The sequence below is a fragment of the Hypanus sabinus genome, chromosome 15 (genome assembly GCF_030144855.1).
Source record: "Hypanus sabinus isolate sHypSab1 chromosome 15, sHypSab1.hap1, whole genome shotgun sequence".
NCBI lineage: Eukaryota > Metazoa > Chordata > Chondrichthyes > Myliobatiformes > Dasyatidae > Hypanus > Hypanus sabinus.
In genome coordinates, this window is record NC_082720.1 from 12,070,324 (window position 1) to 12,090,272 (window position 19,949).

The 19,949-nt window shown below is 39.2% G+C and overlaps 1 protein-coding gene across 1 annotated transcript in view; it reads left to right on the top strand.

Moving 5' to 3' along the window:
• Positions 1-19,949, top strand: part of LOC132405303 (dedicator of cytokinesis protein 2-like) — a 640,537-nt gene that overhangs the window by 143,791 nt on the left and 476,797 nt on the right. Inside the window, exons 13-17 of the mRNA XM_059989997.1 lie at positions 2,102-2,227; positions 9,903-10,027; positions 10,652-10,750; positions 17,786-17,858; positions 18,609-18,712. Of these exons, the coding sequence (XP_059845980.1) occupies positions 2,102-2,227; positions 9,903-10,027; positions 10,652-10,750; positions 17,786-17,858; positions 18,609-18,712 (527 nt within the window). The remainder of the gene's footprint in view (positions 1-2,101; positions 2,228-9,902; positions 10,028-10,651; positions 10,751-17,785; positions 17,859-18,608; positions 18,713-19,949) is intronic.

Here is a 19,949-nt window from a genome sequence, read left to right on the forward strand (position 1 = left end):
CTCTTCCAGCCACCAGAACCTTCCTTAATCCCCAGATTTTCATGCTTAAAAATCCCCATGATGCTGCTTTTCTTCTGAGGTACTTAATAACAATGAGGCACAAAATAATAAACATAATTTCTTATTGTTGCCTACCACTGAGATCTATTAACCATTTAATAAACTAGGTTCACAACCAATTATTCAATCAGTGAAGAAATTATCAGACATTGCAACCTTTTTCTTCCTGAATTGTGTGTAGCTATTTGAAGTAAACCCTTAAGCCTGCACTCTAATGATTTGCTACTAACAGTGAGATGATTCATATCAGAAGTTGCATGGATTGTTTAAAAAAAGTGAGAAAGAAAGAAACAAAATGGGTTTTGAGATCAAAAATAGAAATTAAAGCAGAAGCAGGGCATATAAATTCTTGAGCTTGTTGCATTATTCATTAATATCCTGGGTACTTCTTGTTCTGAAGTCCACACTCTCAGCCAGTGTCCTTAAAATAAAAACATAAAATGCTGAACATACTCAGCATCTCCTTCACGTTTATGGCCTTTGTTCGGATCTAGCAAATGGTAGAAATCTAGATGTAAAATAAGAGAATGGTGGAGTGAACAAAGGGAATATCTGTTATGGGATAGAAAGTCAAAAAGACTGGATGACACTGATGGTTCTGGTACCCACACAGAGAGGGTGTGAAAGACACTGGAGCAGGAGTGAAAACAATGAACTGAATGAGAAGGCTGTGCAAGAGGAAACACTGCAGTTGCTAGAAATCTGAAGTAAAACAGAATACTAGAAATGTCCAGATTGTCTGGCAGTATACTTAGAAAGAGAATAATAAAATTCACATTAGAGGTCCATGATCTTTCATCAGAGCCGATCAGTTATATACAATTTACAATGATCAACCAACTTACCAAAGGGTATATCTTTGGACAATGGGAGGAAACCGGAGTGCCTGGAGGAAACCCACACAGTCAGGGGGAAAACATACCAACTCTTTATAGGCAGCAGTGGGAATTGAACCCAAGTTGTTGGTACTGTAAAGGAGTTGTTGGTACTAACCACTACGCTACCATACTGACTTTGACTGCAAGTAACAGCAAAGTGTCAATATATTCTGTTATTAAGATGAGCAATATTATGGCATTTCATTTACAACTTGGAATATATTGAATAATCTTAATACAGAGTCTTGCCCAAAATCAAATTATTTCTCCTTTTTGTAATTTAAAGAAAAACACTGGCAAAATGTTTTAATAAGCTGAAATATAACAGAAACTGGAAAAGCATATATCGAGTATCCCCTCTATATTTTGCCAATGGATTGGTACATCATGCCTAATTGTCAAATATTTATTAATGCAACAAGCTTCAAAAAAACTTGTTTCATGTATAATTAGAACAGCCTAAGACTTATATTGTAGTCCATGTTTCAACAATATGTCAACACTAATGTAGTTTCAGTGTATTTATGTAATTTATGAATACATATTTGACAAATTATGTTGAGGCTACGAGTGTCAGATGTTAAGTTCTTTCTTTTTAATCTGACTTTGCTACACAAGTAATTTTCATCGATCCTCTGATGTTGTATAATTGAACCAATTTATGTAAATGTATTTATCTTCATTTATTTAGAGAAACAGCACAAACAGGTCTTTCTGGCCCAATGAACCATGCCGCTCAATTATTTAATCAGAGGACAATTTACACTGATTAATCGACCTACATTAGTAGTTCAATTGGTCAGTGTAAATTGTCATGGAGTGTTGGAGGAGAACAGAGCACCCGGAGGAAATCCATACGTTCTTGTTGAAAAATGTGCAAACTCTTTACCGAGCTCGCTGGAATTGTACTCTGAACTCCGACAGCCCGAGCTGTAATAGTGTAACGCTAACCAATACATGGTTTACCACATATAAACTGTGCTTCCGCAGTTTATATTCTGCAATAGTAGGGTCATTGAAGAGCAGTTTTACCAGCCAACAGAATGTCACATTAACTGAATATAATTTATGCTTTTTATTTAGCTACTAATTGCTATTAAAACACCTTTTTCTCCAGGTCCCATTTAAAAAAAATAAACAAGTTTCCTTATTTCATTTTATAGGCCTATGGGTGACCATGAAAATGTTGGTTGGGGATGTATCTCAGATCAGAAAGGATTATCCACATTTAGTGGACAGGAACACAGTCGTTGCTAGGAAGCTGGGATTCCCAGAGATCATTATGCCAGGTGGGTTTTCACTATTTGTCTTCCATGCAATGAGAAACTGACAAAATTAACAAGGAATAGAGAATCAGGAATTTCCAAAGGAAAACAGTGGAAAATGTTTGATTTATGCAGTCAACCATGTTACCTTCTAATAAAAACTCTGTTACTTGTATGATAAAGATGAGCACAACTTCACAATCTACCTCATCAAGGTATTTGCATTTTATTTGTAGGGCACCTCCTCCGTAACTGTAACATTATTTTCCATTTTGTTATTGTTTTTTCTCTCATACTAGTTCAACGTACCTATGCTTTGAAATGATCTGTATGGATGGCATTCAAAACAAAGTTTTTCACTGAATCTCAGTTCATGTGACAATAATAAACTAATTGCCAATTACCTTCATTAAAAAAAAGGAAAACTAATCTTTAGGTGAATGGACGATAAGACATAGGAGCAGAAATATACCATTTGGCCCATCTTCTTTGCCATTTCATCATGGTTGGACCATTTTCCTTTCATCCCAATCTCCTGCCTTCATGCCCTGACTAATCAATAATATATCAACCTCTGCCTTAAATATGCCCATGTATAGCATGGTCAAATGTGAATAGAGATGTTTTCTCCAACTAGCAAATGGAAAAAAATAACATTATAAAAATAGACTATTTATTTATTATTCATTAGTGGGGCCTTATCTTTTAGGAGCTGTCATCCACAATTGTGTTAGGTAGTGTCATTAGCCAATGTATGTAGCACAATCATAATACTATGTTGGCGTGCATGATAACATATGAGAAGAAAATCCTACCAGTATGCAGATATTAACCCAACACCAATTTACCACAGAAACTGCTGATCTTTAGTTAGCATCTCTTAGAAATGCAGCTGAAATGGTGCAGTTTCCAGATGGGCTCTTTAAGCTTTGTTTAAAAGAATTTGCTGATTATTTTCTGCAGGTTAATTCTATGGCTGTACAAGAGCTTGGTACTTTCAGGTCCTCTACACAAATAATTTACTCCCAGACATGGCATTGCAAATCAATAAATTAGGAGGAATAAGAATATGTTACACTACCCTTCTGTAGGAGGATAAGAAGGACTCAAATGGAGGCTATATCGGTCCATCTGATGGCTTGGATCTTTGCCAAGGCTACATAGTCCCTGCGAATCTCTGTAAAGAAAATGTTCAATTTGAGGCAAACTGAAGATAATATTTTTATTAATTTGTCTTATCTACTGCAAAAAGAAGAAAAATAGAATATTCAGCAGTGGTTTACATTGCCATTAACTTGGAAACCTCAGATAATTAGGAAGGATTGGAAAGAATAAGGAGAGAATAGAATAGAATTAAAGAAGAATTGAAGTAAAATGAGAGGTTGATGGGTGATGCAGATTTGATGGGCCGAAGGGCCTTTTTCATATTATGCCTCTCCTTGACTCTATGAATTAATAAGACATTGGATGATTGCAGCATAAACTCATGAACTCTGTTGCTAAGGGCAATATGGACAAGCTTGGAAATTCCCTCTGGGGTATCATCCCAGCTTGTTTGAAAATTTATCACCATTCCTTTATCAATGTGGTGTTTTATGTTTAACCATAGTTCAATAATCCAACTCAGCAGTACATCAATGTATGGCTATGTGAAATTGACACTTTAAATGACCTGCTCTTCAAACAATCAGTTTACAATTCCTGGCTATCTGAAAGGGGAAAATTCAGGATGAGAGAAGTAGGCAAAATAGAGGATTATGCTTCCATCAGCTGCAGTTTGTCAATCAGATGAGGATGTGAGATAGAAGCAAAATCGTACAATTCAAAAATCCCAACGGCTTACCATCTGGCTCACTAGGTAATGTTTGTCAAGCTCTTATCCTATTTGCCAAAGCCCTAGTTCTTACACTCTCCTTAAACTGATCAGACTCCAATTCATTTGAGTTGTATGGAAAATTTGTTGGTGTAGCATCATTCTGAATATCTACAGGGGAGATGGATATCGATATCAACATCTGTTGTTGACAGTTATGTCTCATTTTATTGTGCTAGGGAAGGGGAAAGCTGTTGAAGAGTTTCCTGTGTGTTCAGCTATTAGAGCTGTCATGAGCAGCTTTGAGGTATATCAGCACCAGTTGATCTTTATGTATGCTTCCATTAATAGAGATAGTGGAATGTGAGTGAAGGAGGAATGGCACAGTTACTAGAGTGTGACATCTAAGTACTGAAGGTGCACTCACTAACCAAACCACATGAACTAAGCCATGGACCTTCTTGCAGAGGTGCATCCAGACCCTTGAGGCTTTGAGGCTACTATTGATTGAGGCAAGTGAGGTTCTCCACCCCTGTGCTAACAACATTCTGCTGAAGCACGATCAACAGTGTCCTGGCCAGCTGTATCACTGTTTGGTATGGGAATTGCAAGGCAGCTGACCCAAAGACCCTGCAATGGAGTGTGAGGAGTGCTGAGAGAATCATTGGGATCCCTCTCCCTCCCATCCAGGAGATATAATAGAAGTGCTGCATTCACATAGCCCTCAGCATTGTCAAGGACCACTCCCATCTGTCCCAAAACCTCTTTGACCTCCTACCTCAGGTAGAAGGTACCATAGTATAGAAAAAAGACTGTAAGGCTGCATAACAGCTTCTTCCACCAGGCTGTGAGACATCAGAGCACTCTGCTACCACCCAGTATACATTATTTATCAGAACGCCAGTAGCAATAATTCTGTTGCATATTGAGCTATAGTATATGTGATGTAAGCACATGTCAACTTATACATCTGCAGAATATATTTTTCACTTGCTAATATTATTTTCCAGGCTTTCTGGGATATTTATACTGTGCTTTGCACCTGAGGAATGTTGTTTCATTTAGCTGTATATACGTGGACAGTTGAATGACAATAACTTGAATGTGACCACTGATTTCACAACCTTCTAAACTTGTTGTGTAAAGATCTTCTTGGACCCTGCAATAGAGGATTTTGCTTGCATATTCAACTCTCTCCAATAAACACTCCAGTGTTGAAAGTCATGGAATCAACATTTTCTTGTGGATATAATCTTCAATGGATCTACAGTGACAATAAACTCTTGAACACCTTTCTTTAAGGCGTTTTCTTTTAGGTGCCAGTTTCAAGCAGAGCGGTCAGCTTTAAGTGGCATTAGCTACTTGTGGCTGGGTGACTGCTGTGGAACATAACTGGACATTATGGCTGCTCCCATACTCCATCCAAATGAAGCAGTAGTGTGAGCTTCGCGTGCTGCCTGCACGAGGGGCAGAGAGCACAGGTTAACAATTCAATGCGGTCGTTGCAACCATTTTACGTCTCTAAATGTCTTCTTCCTTTTCTGGTATGGTCAGTCAGTAACTAAACCCCTTTGCCAGAAATTGTACAGTCAGACCACCATTTCATATACATGTGATCTTCAGGAGAAGGAAAGCACTTGCATTCTTATAGCACCCTTTGCAACCTCAGTACAATTAATAAACCAAATGTCTGAAATGCAGGCACTGAATGAATATCAATAAATGTTCCAATTTAATGTTACAAGCTCTAAGATGGCAGTGAGATAATTGACTAAATAAATGGTATTATGGCATGGGCTAAGGTCAAATCTTGTTCTGGATGTCATGTACCTGGCCCTGACACACCATGTTTTATATCAGAATGCTATTTCTGGACTTCTGCTTGGCATTCAACACTATTGTCCCATAGGGGCTGGTGAACAAACTCCTGCTCCTCGGTCTTAATACACCACTGTGTTAGACTTTCAAACCAACAGACCTGAGACAGTCAGGATGCACAACTGCTGCTTCCTCCCCAGGGCTGTGCGCTGAGCTGATTGCCGTACACTCTGCTCACACATGACTGCATGGCCAAACACCTGAGCAACCATCATCAAGATTGCTGATCTTATGACAGTAATGGGACTCATCAATGTTGAGATAGCCTACAGAGAGGAGGTGAAAGAGTTTGAGGCCTGGTGTCAGGCAAAAAAATCTCTTCCTTGACGTCAACAAGGCAAAGGAGATGGCTATTGACTTCAGGAGAACTCGCACCACTTACACCCCCTTTTATTCTGGTGAAATAGCAGTGGAAACAAAGCAATTTTGAACTCTTGGAAGTGCGCATCACATACAAACTCTCATGGTTCCAGAACACTCCTACACAGTCAAGAACACTCACTGATGCCTCTGCTTTCTGAGGAGGCTGAAGAGAGCTGGACATTGCACTTCCATACTCACGTCATTCTACAAATGTGCAATAGGGAGCATCTTGACAAGCTGCATCATGGCCTGGTACAAAAACTGCATTGTGGCAGATTGGAAGGTTCTATAAAGGTTGGTCAAAACTGCCCACTACAACACTGGCTTACCTACCATCAAGGACATACATACAGAAAGGTGCCAGAAAAGAGCCAGGAGTATTATGAAGGATCCCACCCACCCTGCTCTTGCCTCACTCCCATCGGGGAGGAGGTCACATAGCATTCACACCAGGACCACGGTTACTTTCATGAGGCAGTAAGATTGATCAACACCTCCACCCACTAACTCCACCACTACTTTATTATATCCTGTCAATGACCTTATGTGCAGCCTAGTGTCTCTTTGGAGATACACAATTTACGTACACTGTAAAAACTACCTTATGTATTTATTTTGATTGTTTTTTTAAATCATTATTGTCTTCTTTATCGTTGTGTTATTTTTGTGCTGCATCCAGAATGACAATTATATCACTCTCCTTTACACCTGTGTACAGGAAATGACATTAAATGATCCTGAATTCTGAAAATAGGAATTTAAATCTTTTAATTCTGAGAACACTGTACCGGGTCGGAAATCTTCAAGTAGCTCTCCGCTTCCCAAAATAACTGAATTTTTTAAAATAAAGCCTTGAGTCTTAATGCAAATTTAAGAAACAAAATCAGCATAAGTGCAGGGGAATGATTTAAAAATAAAGAATCATACCATGTCAAATTTCTACCAGTCTCAAGTTTGATTCACTGAACAATGCGCTAGGTTTCTCTTCCCTGCATGTACCACTCGAGATAACCAACTGGTATTTATATATAACACAAACTGAAGCCACATTAATACATTCAGTAACTTTTAGCGATACCTCTTAAATTCTCTATCCTTAACAATAGTTCAAAACAAAATCAAACCACTCCAGAATTTAAGAATGAGAATAAGAATGAATATTATTTATTCTGTGTGGTGTAGGAAAATTGTTCATCTAAGTCTGCACTTTTTTGAGAGCATTAATTCTAATGTTTCTCGGGTTGTAGGTGGTTACAGTCCTGCCTGTTGTGATCATACTTTGAACAGCTGTGAATTGGCGTCATTTGGCTAGCTTCTCAATGGCCATATGCTTTTTTTTCTAATTTTGACAAGGGAATTTATTCTCCTCCACATGGGACTAGATTAGATTATCACAAAAAGAGGACATAGTTCAGGTACTGAAGTTTCTTTTTAATATCTCATTGAATTGATCCCAGCCATCTCAAGAACTAGTTGCTAACACCTTTGTATTTACCTTCATCAGAACTTGACTATTTTCATTAGGGTTCCTCCAAATTGCAGGTGTTTTAACATATAGAATAAACTTCATGGCAATGTTGGGAATCTAAGGAATTAAACATGGCAGTGGAATGAATGAAGAAGGAATTTTACATTAACTAGCCGGATAGAGATAATAACATGTAAAATTTTAAAATAAAGCCCAATGATGCATTTAAAATGAAAAGTGAATTGAGGTTGACAGAAAGAGAGACAGGATTTCATTCTGGTGCTGGGAAAGCATACTCATCTTATGTTGGGTTTCCTGTACAGGCTTCCCGTCGCTCTGCATTGGGGTAATTAGTTTACTTCCCTAGAGACACGACGCTTTAATAAATGACCTGGTGAGGAAGTGGAGGGATGGGTCAGTAAATTTGCTGATGACACAAATATTGGGAGTGTTGTGGATAGTGTGGAGGGTTGTCTGAGGTTACAGAGGGACATTGATAGGATGCAAAACTGGGCTGAGAAGTGGCAGATGGAGTTCAATCCCGATAAGTGTAAAGTGGTTCATTTTGGTCGGTCAAATATGATGGCAGAATATAGTATTAATGGTAAGACTCTTGGCAGTGTGGAGGATCAGAGAGATCTTGGGGTCCGCGTCCATAGGACGCTCAAAGCAGCTGCGCAGGTTGACTCTGTGGTTAAGAAGGCATCAATCATGAGATTGAGTTTAAGAGCTGAGAGGTAAAGTTGCAACTATATAGGACCCTGGTCAGACCCCACTTGGAGTACTGTGCTCAGTTCTGGTCTCCTCACCACGGGAAGGACGTGGAAGCCATTGAAAGGGTGCAGAGGAGATTTACAAGCATGTTGCCTGGATTGGGGAGCATGCCTTATGAGAGTAGGTTGAATAAACTCGGCATTTTCTCCTTGGTGCAACAGAAGATGAGAGGTGACCTGATAGAAGTGTACAAGATAATGAGAGGCATTGATAGTCAGAGGCTTTTCCCCAGGGCTGAAATGGCTAGCACGAGAGCATATAGCTTTAAGGTGCTTGGGAGCAGGTACAGAGGAGAGAGTGGTGATTGCGTGGAATGGGCTGCTGGCAGTGGTGGTGGAGGCGGAAATGATAGGGTCTTTTAAGAGACTTCTGGATGGCTACATGGAGCTTAGAAAAAATTAGGGTTATGGGTAAGCCTAGATAGTTCTAAGGTAAGGACATGTTCAGCTCAGCTTTGTGGCCCAATGGGCCTGTATTGTGCTGTAGGTTTTCTTTGTTTCTATGTCTGTAACATGGAACAGACCCTTCCAGCCCAACAGGCTGCACCACCCAGCAACCTACCGATTTAATCTTAGTCCCATCACAGGACAATTTACAATAGCCAATTAACCAACAAACCAGAATATCTTTTGATTGTGGGAGGAAAGAAGAGCACCCGTAGGAAACCCAGTTGCTCGCGGGAAGAAAATATCAGCTTTCTTACAGAGGATGCTGGAACTGAACTCTAAACTCCAACTCTGAGCTGTAATAGCATCACACCAACCACTACCTTACTGTGGTGCAGTCTGTGCATTGACTTAATTTCTAAGATAAGGAAACGAGTGTGAAGTACAACTCACAATCACGGAAGCTTACCAAGAACATAGAGGCCATTTGGCCACTAACTCTGTTGTTCCCAGGAAGAACTATCCAGCTTGATCTGTCTTTTTATCTCTGGGCCTGTTTCCCCATTGATTATGACACATTAATCCAAGTAAATCTCAAATGTAACATTAGCTTCTGCCTCTTTCTCCCTTTCAGACCTTGAGTCATACAGTGAATTTTAAAAAAAACAAATCAGTTAATAAGCTATAATTTAAAATGAAACTGTTAGCTCTTGCAATGATGATTCATGGGGAGGGTGGGGAGGATTGTCTATAAATCCATCTAGTTTATGAAGGGATGTTCCTCAGGAGAGCAAATCATCCATCCTTACCAGGTTTGACCTATACTTAACAGATGTGGTAGGCACTGAAATGGTTTGGTCAAAAAGGTTATATATTGTGCTCCAACTGTGGTCTAATTATAATCTTATATGACCTCTATGCAGCTGATACCTCTTTAAACCTAGGAGATACTTGGTGTCTAAAATATTATAAAACTACTCACGTTAGAACGATTCTCTCTCTCTTGTTACACTGTAGGTGATGTGAGGAATGATATCTACATCAACATTCAGTATGGAGATTTTGACAAATACAACAAGACCACCCAGAAGAATGTAGAAGTGATAATGTGTGTCTGCAATGAAGATGGCAAAATTATTCCGGTAAAAATTTTTGTTTTGAGTCAATGGAGACTAATTAATGGAAGTTGGCAGTCTTATCTACCGATCCTCTCAGTTGAAGATTGATGTTGAATTAATCTTGTTTCAACTTGAACTGCAGTGTGTGGGGAAGAAGAGTCAATTCAAATCCCACTCTAGATTATTAATTGCTGGAAACCAAAAGGCATGGAATTCCAAAGGGAAAAAGTTGGATTTTCCTTGAAGTTAGCATCCATGGGGCCACAACCAGGATGTCGGGTCTTGATCAAGATCCCTGGGAGATGTTGGATCGCTGGTGACAATTACCAATAGTCAAGCAGTTAGACCTCCTGGAATGAGAAGAATACGCTGAGGGTACAGGTGGGATTGGTCAATAGCCAGTGGTGAGAGAAATTGGATCAACAACAAAAGAATGAGAAGGGAACTGAAGTTTCAGGATAACATGTATCCTGGCGGAAGGTGGAATTAATGGAGAAAACATGATCAAACGAATTGTAACATGTACAAACTGTTTTAAAAAGATCATTAAGTATTTGGCTGTAGTTTTGCTGTTTAGTTACTTGAGGCTGTGTTATTATGCATGTGTTCAGGCATTCTATTTTACATGCCTACACTGTTTTGGTGCAGAATTCCATTTGCTTAGGAGCAGGAGACAAGCTGGTCAGTGAATACCGATCGGTCATCTACTATCAGGTCAAGCAGCCACGCTGGATGGAGACAATCAAGGTCAGTGCAACTATTACAAAACTGTTTATAAACATGGGTTACAAGGAAAATGTTGCATTTTACAGCATCTTCCATATGATTTCAGGTCATTCAAAGGAGCATGTTTGAAGTGAAGTCAGTGTTGTAGCACTGCTAGCTGAGACACTCCAGTTTTAAACAAAATGGCATGTTTTGTTGATACCATTGTGATATCCTCAGTGCTAAAGACACTGGACTAGTAATTCATTTACACTATGTTACTGTAACCCTCAGGTTCGGCCCGCATGTGTTTGTCTAGGGTAAGACTGACTCTGGCCCAGCCAAACTGAGAAATCTCGTTTGTGTGGATGCTGTGTGATGTGTTGTCCTGTTACAAGTCCATACCACAAAATATCAGACAGTACTGCATATGCAATTAAACGGTTGAACTTTATAAATCTTAATCTCACTATAGGGTTAGTAAAGAAAATGAAAAGAAAAAAGCCCACCTTAATGAAACTGCCTACTGTGCACTTTGGAGCTCACAGTTCTGTCCATTCATTCCCCATCGACCTCCCCCGAGCATCACGGACCCTCAGACCCTTGCTTCAAGTCCATTCTGTTCGGCAGTCTACCAACTCTCTCCACTCGTCTCTTCTCTCCATTTGTCTCATCTCTCTTCATCTCTTGCCGACAAAAGACCATGAAATTGCATCTCTCAGACCCACGAGAAAGAAGAACACGCCTTTCACTGGATGGCGCACTTTCCAAAGCCCATGATGTTTCTAGTCATAACCCGAACATTGCTGCTACAGAGAAACTATTACATAAGCAGTGAAACGTTACAGAGAGGCCATTACATTAGCAGTGAAACATTACAGTGTGTTACATAACTTTAATTCTTAGAGTAAAACATGATCGTATCTATTTCCATATTGGTCTGAGGCACTCCAGGCATTTCTGAGAGTGATTACAGAGATGATGCTGTTCCTTGTGCAATGCTCTCATTGGAACATTGTGGGAGAACTTATAGCATGTGTTACAAAACACAAAATGCTGGCAGAACTCAGCAGGCCAGACAGCATGTATGGGAGGAGGTAGTGACGACGTTCCGGACCGAAACCCTTCATCAGGAGATATACCATCCTGTTCACTTGACAGTGGCAGGGTTTAACATCAGAAACAGATGAGGATCCTTGATGCCACAGTTCCCAAGTACACAGGGTGCAATATGGTGATTTCTGTCTTTTAAAAACCCTCAAACACACATGCAAAATTTTCAGTACTTCACAACCATGACAACTTAAATGCATGATAAAATTCAAAAATGTTGTGGATGGTGGAAAACTAAAATAAGAACGTGTTGGAATTATTCTGCAAGCCAGGCAGCATCTGTGGAAAGAGATACTGTTAAGTCTGTGACCACAAGCACATTTACACTTGCACACTTCTAACATAGTGATGTGTCCAGGCATCAGAACTGTAACCTGGCTGTTCATGTCAGCAAGGTGAAAGAGCTGGGTATTGAGCTAAGAAAATTGTTGGGTGAACAGTACATTGTTCTCATAAACAGAAATGCTATAGGGGTCAAATTCCCTATTTTGTTCCTTTAGTAGCAATTCGTAAATGTACACTTAAACACTATTGAGTGTTATCTAAGTGGTCAGTGAAGATATGACCTCCGCTTGTCAAAAGCTGCAAACCGACATGAAATAAGTATGAATATGTAACTTTTTCCCTTTGCTTTTAGCACGCCTGCATTAATATGATTAGTTACCATAACACATATAATAAATGCACCGCACAGAATACATGGCTCCTGCAGGAGGAATTAAGAGGTGTTTCTAATGGAGATGTTCCTAATGGACAAATGATTTGGAGAGACAAAACTGAAGGAGGAGTGGTTGAGGGCTCTGCTGGGAAGGAGAAAGGAGAAGATGGAAAAAGAAGTCGGGTTTGGAGATGAACAGCTTTCAAGGGGTTGCAAGTTGGGAAAAGTATATAAATTAAGAAGAAATGAATTTATGCAGGGATTTGAACACAAGAGTAAGATTTTTTAACATGAGGCTTTAATAAACCCAAAGCTAATGAAACCATTATTTTTTATTTGCTCTCAGGATGTAAATATCACCAGCAATATAATAGTTTATTTTCCATCACTGACTCCCTCTACAAGCTGAGGTGCTAATTAGACTCAATAATATTAGTGGGTTAGAGACACTTATTGATCAGACTGGCTAAGGATTGAAGGATGTTAATGAATCTGTAGAATATATTGCCACGGTCATTGGGGAGGTCAATTCATTGGGTATATTTAAAGCAGAAGTTGATAGGTTCTTGATTAGTAAGGATATCATAGGTTAGAGGAAGAAGAGAGGAGAATTCAGTTAAGATGAAAACAAACTAGCCATTGTATAAATGGTGGAGCAGATTCAAAGTGCTGAATAGCCTAATTTTGCTTCTATGTCTTGTGGTCTTATGAACCAGGTGCTTTCTTTACAACAATGCAGTGGACCCATGTTAAATTTACTTTTAAAATTCAAGTGCCAGATTTAGCTACTGATTTGAACTTACATATCAAGTAGGGCTTCGAACTTGTCCATAGATCGAAACACTAAGTGCTTGATACATGAATCAGTTCTGCTGGTATTCATGGAGATGGTAGGTCAATTGGAAGGTCACTGAAGTTTAACTCTCTCTCCCCACAAATGCTGCCTGACCAGCTTAGATATTCATCACTTTCTGCTTTTCTTTTTCTTTAAGATTTTCAGCATCGCAATTTGTTTGTTTTTTAAATTTGATTCTTTGAATTAATTGCTCAGAGCCCCAGCTTCATGTCTGGTGAGTACAAGAAGTGGCTTGTGTGCAATTGGTATGCATCCCTTTATGAACTGTAGCAGTGATCAACAACACTCACTGTCTATATTGCTGCTTTGTAAGTGTTCAACGGGGTGGAAATGGGTGTTTGCTTGGTAGAAATGTTCAGGCTTTTTTGTAAGTTTTTTTTTGTTAAATAAAGCTCTAATGTTTTGTTTAGCTCCATCCACTGCTGTCCTCCAACATGATAGGAAATTAAATAAAAACAGAATGACTAATCCTCATCAGGTCCAACAGTACCAATAGGGAGGAGAACAATAACATATCCAAGTGTTGAAGGCTCTTCATCCAAACAGATCTTTACATACATTTGCTGTCTAACCTGATAAGTGTTTCTAGTATTTTCTCTTTTTAATTTACTTCTAAAATAATTGTGTACACTCTGATGCTTGTCCTAGACTCTAAGCAAGCTGGAATAATTTATATTCTTTCAACGTTATCAGATCTATTTGCTGCTTAATTCCACATCTGTGGACAGCTCACGATGCTGTTAGTGTACATCAAGAGCCAAGGTCTATGTGAAAGGCCTTCCAAAGTCAAGAGGCTTCACAGATTTTGCAAGATAACTGGGTGGTCATTTAAAACTGAAGTGGTTGGGAAATTACTTTTGCAGAGGTAGTAACAATCTGGAAATCTCTGACATAGAGGACTGTGGAAGCTGAATTACTGGAGGTATTTTAAGATGCATGTTTGAAATATCAAGAAATTGAGAGCAATGTGGAACAGACACAGAAGAGGAGCTGAAGGCTGGGACAAGTCGTGTTGAATGGCTGGGCTGGTATAAGGGTTAAGTGGTCCACTGCTCCTACTCATTTGTACTTTTGAGCCTTGGCTGGGTTCTGCCAACTTCCTCTATAATGGGTACAAATTGCAATCTAGGATTATGCTGAAGGCTTGATCATGTTTAGCCACAGTGAAGTTCCTGATGAACGTCAGGCTTATACTTCAATACAGCTACTTAAATGGGACAACAAAGAGCTGCCTTTTGACTTCTCACTCAGAAGGTGTTGTCAGCTTCACTGACGACAAAGAGCTTTTTTATAACTTCACTGCAGTTATCAAAAAGGCAACTAATGTCTGACATACTCTGATTTTGTGATGATTATTAATGTTACTTTAAAACTCTAAAGTATAAGTATATCACAAAGTGGAGGAGCAAGCTTCATAATGACTGCAACTTTTAAAGAAGACAATTCTCATTATCTTGTCTGTGCTTCCATGGAAAATAATCAATAGTTAATCGCAGCAATTTCAAAATGAGCAAGAGCATGTCAAGTACTTGATTGTTTTCGGTGAACAATCATTAGGACCTGATTGATGGGGGAAGAATCAGAATATTTTTAAATTAAATATGTAGTGCAAAAAGAAGGAGCAAAGATAGTGAGGCATTGTTCGTGGGTTCATTGTACATTCAAGCATATGGTGGCGGAGGGGAAGAAGCTGTTCCTGAAATGTTAAGTATGTGTCTTCAGGCTTCTGTAACCTCTCCTTGATGGTAGCCATGAGAAGAGGGCAGGTCCTGTATGGTGGGAGTCCTTAATGATGGGTGTCACCTTTCTGAGGCATCATCTTTTGAAAGTGTCCTGGATGCTGGGGAGGCTAGCACCCATAATGGAGCTGGCTGAACTTAAAACTTTCTTTAGCTTTTTCTGATCCTGTGCAGTGGTCCCTCCACACCAGATAGTGTCACAGCCAGTTAGTATGCTCTCCATTGTATTCAGTCTTTCTGTGATCAAAGACTAAATCATTAAACAACTCAACAGCCAGGTCATTCCTGTGTTTGCTATTTCCTCTCCTTGTTCTGCAATGAATGATTTATCAGAACATTGTTTATTTCATCAGTTTGACAGATTTAAGTTTGCCTGCACGTGGTCACTTTGCAAAGTCTCTATGGGATGCGATTCCAGCATCTGCAATCTCCTGTGTCTCTGTGAACCTACAGACAACACTGCTCCACTTTTCCTAATGGATGTCCTCAAACTCTGTCATGAAGTTTTGCTTGATTACTTAAGCACACACATCAATTTCAAAGTGACACACATGATATTAACATTGATTTGGAGTGAATCCACAGGTAACCGAACTAAAGATGTAGTTCCGGTCAAGTACGTGCATTTCAATGGAACATTTGGACGAAGTACGACACAACACTGTTTATTTGGGGATTTGGTCCAAGGCAACAAGGATGAATTCCACCTCAGTTAAAGTCAAGATATTGAGCCACAATTTGGAAGAATCTGTTCCTGAAATATTGTGTGTGTTTTCAGGCATGTGTACTTTCTTTTTGATGGTAGCAATGAGAAGAGAGCATTTCCTAGCTGATGGGGATCCTTAATGATGGAAGCCTCCTTTTGCGGCTTTGCCTTCTGAAGGTGTCCTCAATGCTGGAGTGGCGAGCAGCTGGTGATGCAGCTGGCTGAATTGATGACTTTCTGCAGATTTTTCTGATCCTGTGCAGTGGCCTTTCCATACCAGGTGCGGGTGCAACCAGTTGGAATGCTCTCCACGGTATATCTGTGGAAATTTGTGAATGTCTTTGGTGACATGCCAGGTCTCCTTAAACTCCTAAAGAAGTACAGCTGCAGCTGTTCCTTCTTTGTAATTACATCAAGATGTTGGGCCCAGGATAGATCTTCAGTGATGTTGCCACCCATGAACTTGAAACTACTCACCCTTTCTACTGCAAATCCTACGATGAGGACTGGTGTATGCCCCTTGACTTCCCCTTCCTGAAGTCCACAATCAATTCCTTGGTCTTACTGACTTTGAGTGCAAGGTTCACACACAAAATGCTGAAGGAGCTCAGCAGGCCAGGTATTTTGAGTGTGTGCTTGGATTTCCAACACCTCTAGATTTTGTTGTGTTTGTTGTTGAGTGTAAGCTTGTTGTTGTTGCTTCACTCAAACAGCTGACCTATCTTACTTCTGTCTGATTTAGGATCAAACGTGTAACAAGGCCTTCCATGATGGATTACTTCCAAGTAGGTGAAGCCTAATGATAAAATGGCTGAAAAGATCTTTACTTAGAAAACCATGCCAGCAGTTTGCTGCCCATCAGAAGCACTTAAATTAAAAGAAATAAAATTAAGTGATTACAAGCATTTTAACTTTTAAAAAAACAAAAAAAAGTTTGTAAAGGAAATTCAGCTAGTTCAGAAAAAAATATTACTTTTCCATCTCCCTGTTTCTTTCCATTCACGTGTAAGGCCATATGCCATGTGTAAACTGGCACATGTTCAGCAGAATTTGTGACTCCACATCAGTGTTGGTGGATCTAGCAAAAACACGTCTGCTATTCTATTCGATGCTGAATTCACATCGGAGCACGTTTAAGAAACTGAACCTGCTGTTGGAGATCCACCAGCAAGTTGAACATTTCTGTGTGTGATCCCTCCAGGGCATGTTGGCTGGGGCTGGTGATGGAGTGAGGGGTTTGGAGAAGTTGGTTAAATGCTAACAAATTGGTAATTCCTAGTACTTTAGTCAGTTCCATCATGTGCACTAGCCTCCACGGTACCCAGGACATCTTCAAGGATTGATACCTCAGAAAGGTGAATTCCTTCATTAAGAACCCCCATCATTCAAGACATGCCCTATTCTCATTGCTAGCATCAGGGAAGAGGTACAAGAGCCTGATGGCACCCACTCAATGATTCAGCAACAGCTTCTTCCCTCCACCATCAATTTTGATTGGACATTGAACCCACGAACACCACCTCACTACTTTTTCATTTCTATTTTTGGACTACTTATTTAATTTAACTATTTAATATATATGCTCTTACTGTAATTCAAGGTCTTTTTTCTATTATTATGCATTGCTTTGTACTGCTGCTGCAGACAACAAATTTCATGACATTTGCCAGTGATATTAAACCTGATTCTGAAGTTCTGGCGCAGAGTTCCGTGCACGGTGTTCCTCTATCATATACTATTGTAGAGGAAAAATCTGTTTACTCTTTTTTTCCAACAGCAGAAGAGGAAGAGGGAGTTCTTAACCAAAATATGAATATTTATGAAAATACTTAAAACACAATCTATTGATTTCTTCTTAGTATTGGCTTGAATTGATGAATATTGAAAAAGCTAAATGAAAGGGAGTCATTTGGAAAATGTGCAAAGTGAAATATAACATTGTGTCTAAATTATCAAATTAATGAGTAACACTGATTAATTTTCTCACAATTCTGCCTTTTATTAGTTGGCTATTCCAATGGAAGAAATGCAAAGAATACACCTGAGATTTATGTTCAGACATAGATCATCACAAGAATGTAAGTATAACTTGCATTTAAGAACCAGTTATATTTATGCAGGATATTTCATCAAGCTAGATAAAGTGTGTTGGCAAATTGTATCTCCCCTTGCTGTGCATGATAGCTGCACCCATATTTTCCCTTCCTGGTCTCTATCCCCTTATAAACTATTTCCTCTCAAAATCTCCCCTCACACACTGCAGAGTATTGTCAACACAGCACAGTCCATTATGCAAACCAATCTCCTACCCATAACATTACATCTTTTACATTCCCCGCTGCCTTGGTTAAGCATCTAATATAATCCAAGACCCCTCCACCCTGAACATTCTTTCCTCTCCCTTCTTCCATGGGTTAGAAGATAAAAAAGCTTGAAAGAAATTACCTCCAGACTGAAGGACAGTTTCTAACCCAGTTTTCAGAATTTTAAAAGACCGTCCAAACTCTAAAGATAAGCTCTTGATCTCCAGATCCACCTCACTGAGACCCTTACACTTCATTTGTCTGTTTGTTCACATAAATTTGCACCTTCTCAGTAGTTACTGCACTATATTCTGCATTTTTTTTTTCTTTTTGCTTCCTTAAGTACGGCATGATTTGTCTGGATGTCATGCGAACAAAAGCTTTTCACTGTGTCAGGAATACAGCAATTCCTATTCAATTTGTTCACCTCATTCTCGGTGAACTCTTTGGCTTTCCTTGCCCTCTCTGTTCTCTTTCCCCCCAGTCTTCAGATTTGATGGGCTTTACTTACTTTATAACTTACAGCAAAAGACAAAAGTGAGAAGAATTTTGCAATGGCCTTCGTAAGGCTGATGAAAGATGATGGTACGACACTGCAGGATGGTATTCATGAACTGGTGGTATACAAGGTATGTGGTCCTAGCTTTACAAAAATTGGACAAGTATTGCTCTCCTGATAGAAGCAGATTAACTGAAAAAGCATTGAATTGATTTTGATTGCTACTTTTATATGTAATTATCAAATGTTACATTTCATTACTTTGGTGAATGCTTGCAATAAACTTGGGAAGGGATTTGGATGCTGGAAATGGAGTATCTTTCATTACAAGGCACCAAATATTGGCAGCATGCAGCCTTAGAGAGGTAGGGAGAACAAATGTAAAGGGACATTGCACACTTAATGGCAAAACCGTGTTGGTGTAGAAAAGAGTCTGTAGTTCCCTGAAGGTGGCTGCATGGGTTGATGGGGTGTTGAACAAGGAGTTTGACATGCAAACCTTTATTAAGGCACTGAATTTAAGCGTCTGGAAGTTATGTTGCAGCTTTTTGAAATTTTGGTTAAACTGCACCTGGAGTACTGCATTCAATTCTCATTGCTCCATTCTAGGAAGGATGTGTAAACTTTGGAGAGGTGCAGATGTGCAGATCTGGTTTTCCAAGACTCTGCTTGGATTAGAGGTTCTTTACTATAAGGAAAGATTGTACAAGCTTGGGTTGTTTTGTCTGGAGTGGTGGAGTCTGAGGGAAGATCTGGTTGAAGTTTATAAAATTATGAGAGGAATGGATAGAGTAGACAGCCAGCATCAAATTAAATTCATTTTAGAAGGTCACAGATAGACACAAAAACGTGCAGGGAGTGGAAGGGATATAGACCTTGTGTAGGAAGAAGAGATTTGTTCTGTTAGCAGTTTAATTAGTTCAGCACAACATGGTGGGTGGTGGGCCTTATCATGTGCTGCTTTGTTCTCTGTTATATAGGGGTAGTACAACCTAATGTAGCGGAATGCTCATTTGCGCCACCTTAGGCCTAGCATTGAGAAAAAAAATCCAAATTCCAATATTTTATATTCTGAAAAACATCAATCCACAATCTTTTTAAAATATTTATTTATTTATTTATTACATTTTAGAAAATTACAAAGAATAAATATGATGATAAATAGTGAGAAAATAATATTAACCCTCCCCCCTCCCCTTAACCTCCCCCCTTAACCCTTATCTAAAGAGAGAAAGTAAAAAAGATTGCCTGGATATTGGAGGATCCCCACATGCTCCATGGAGTTCAAAATAATTTTAATATTTATTTTTACTTTCTGCAATTACTTTATAATTTTATCTTCAAAGGACCTATGTATTTAATCCTAT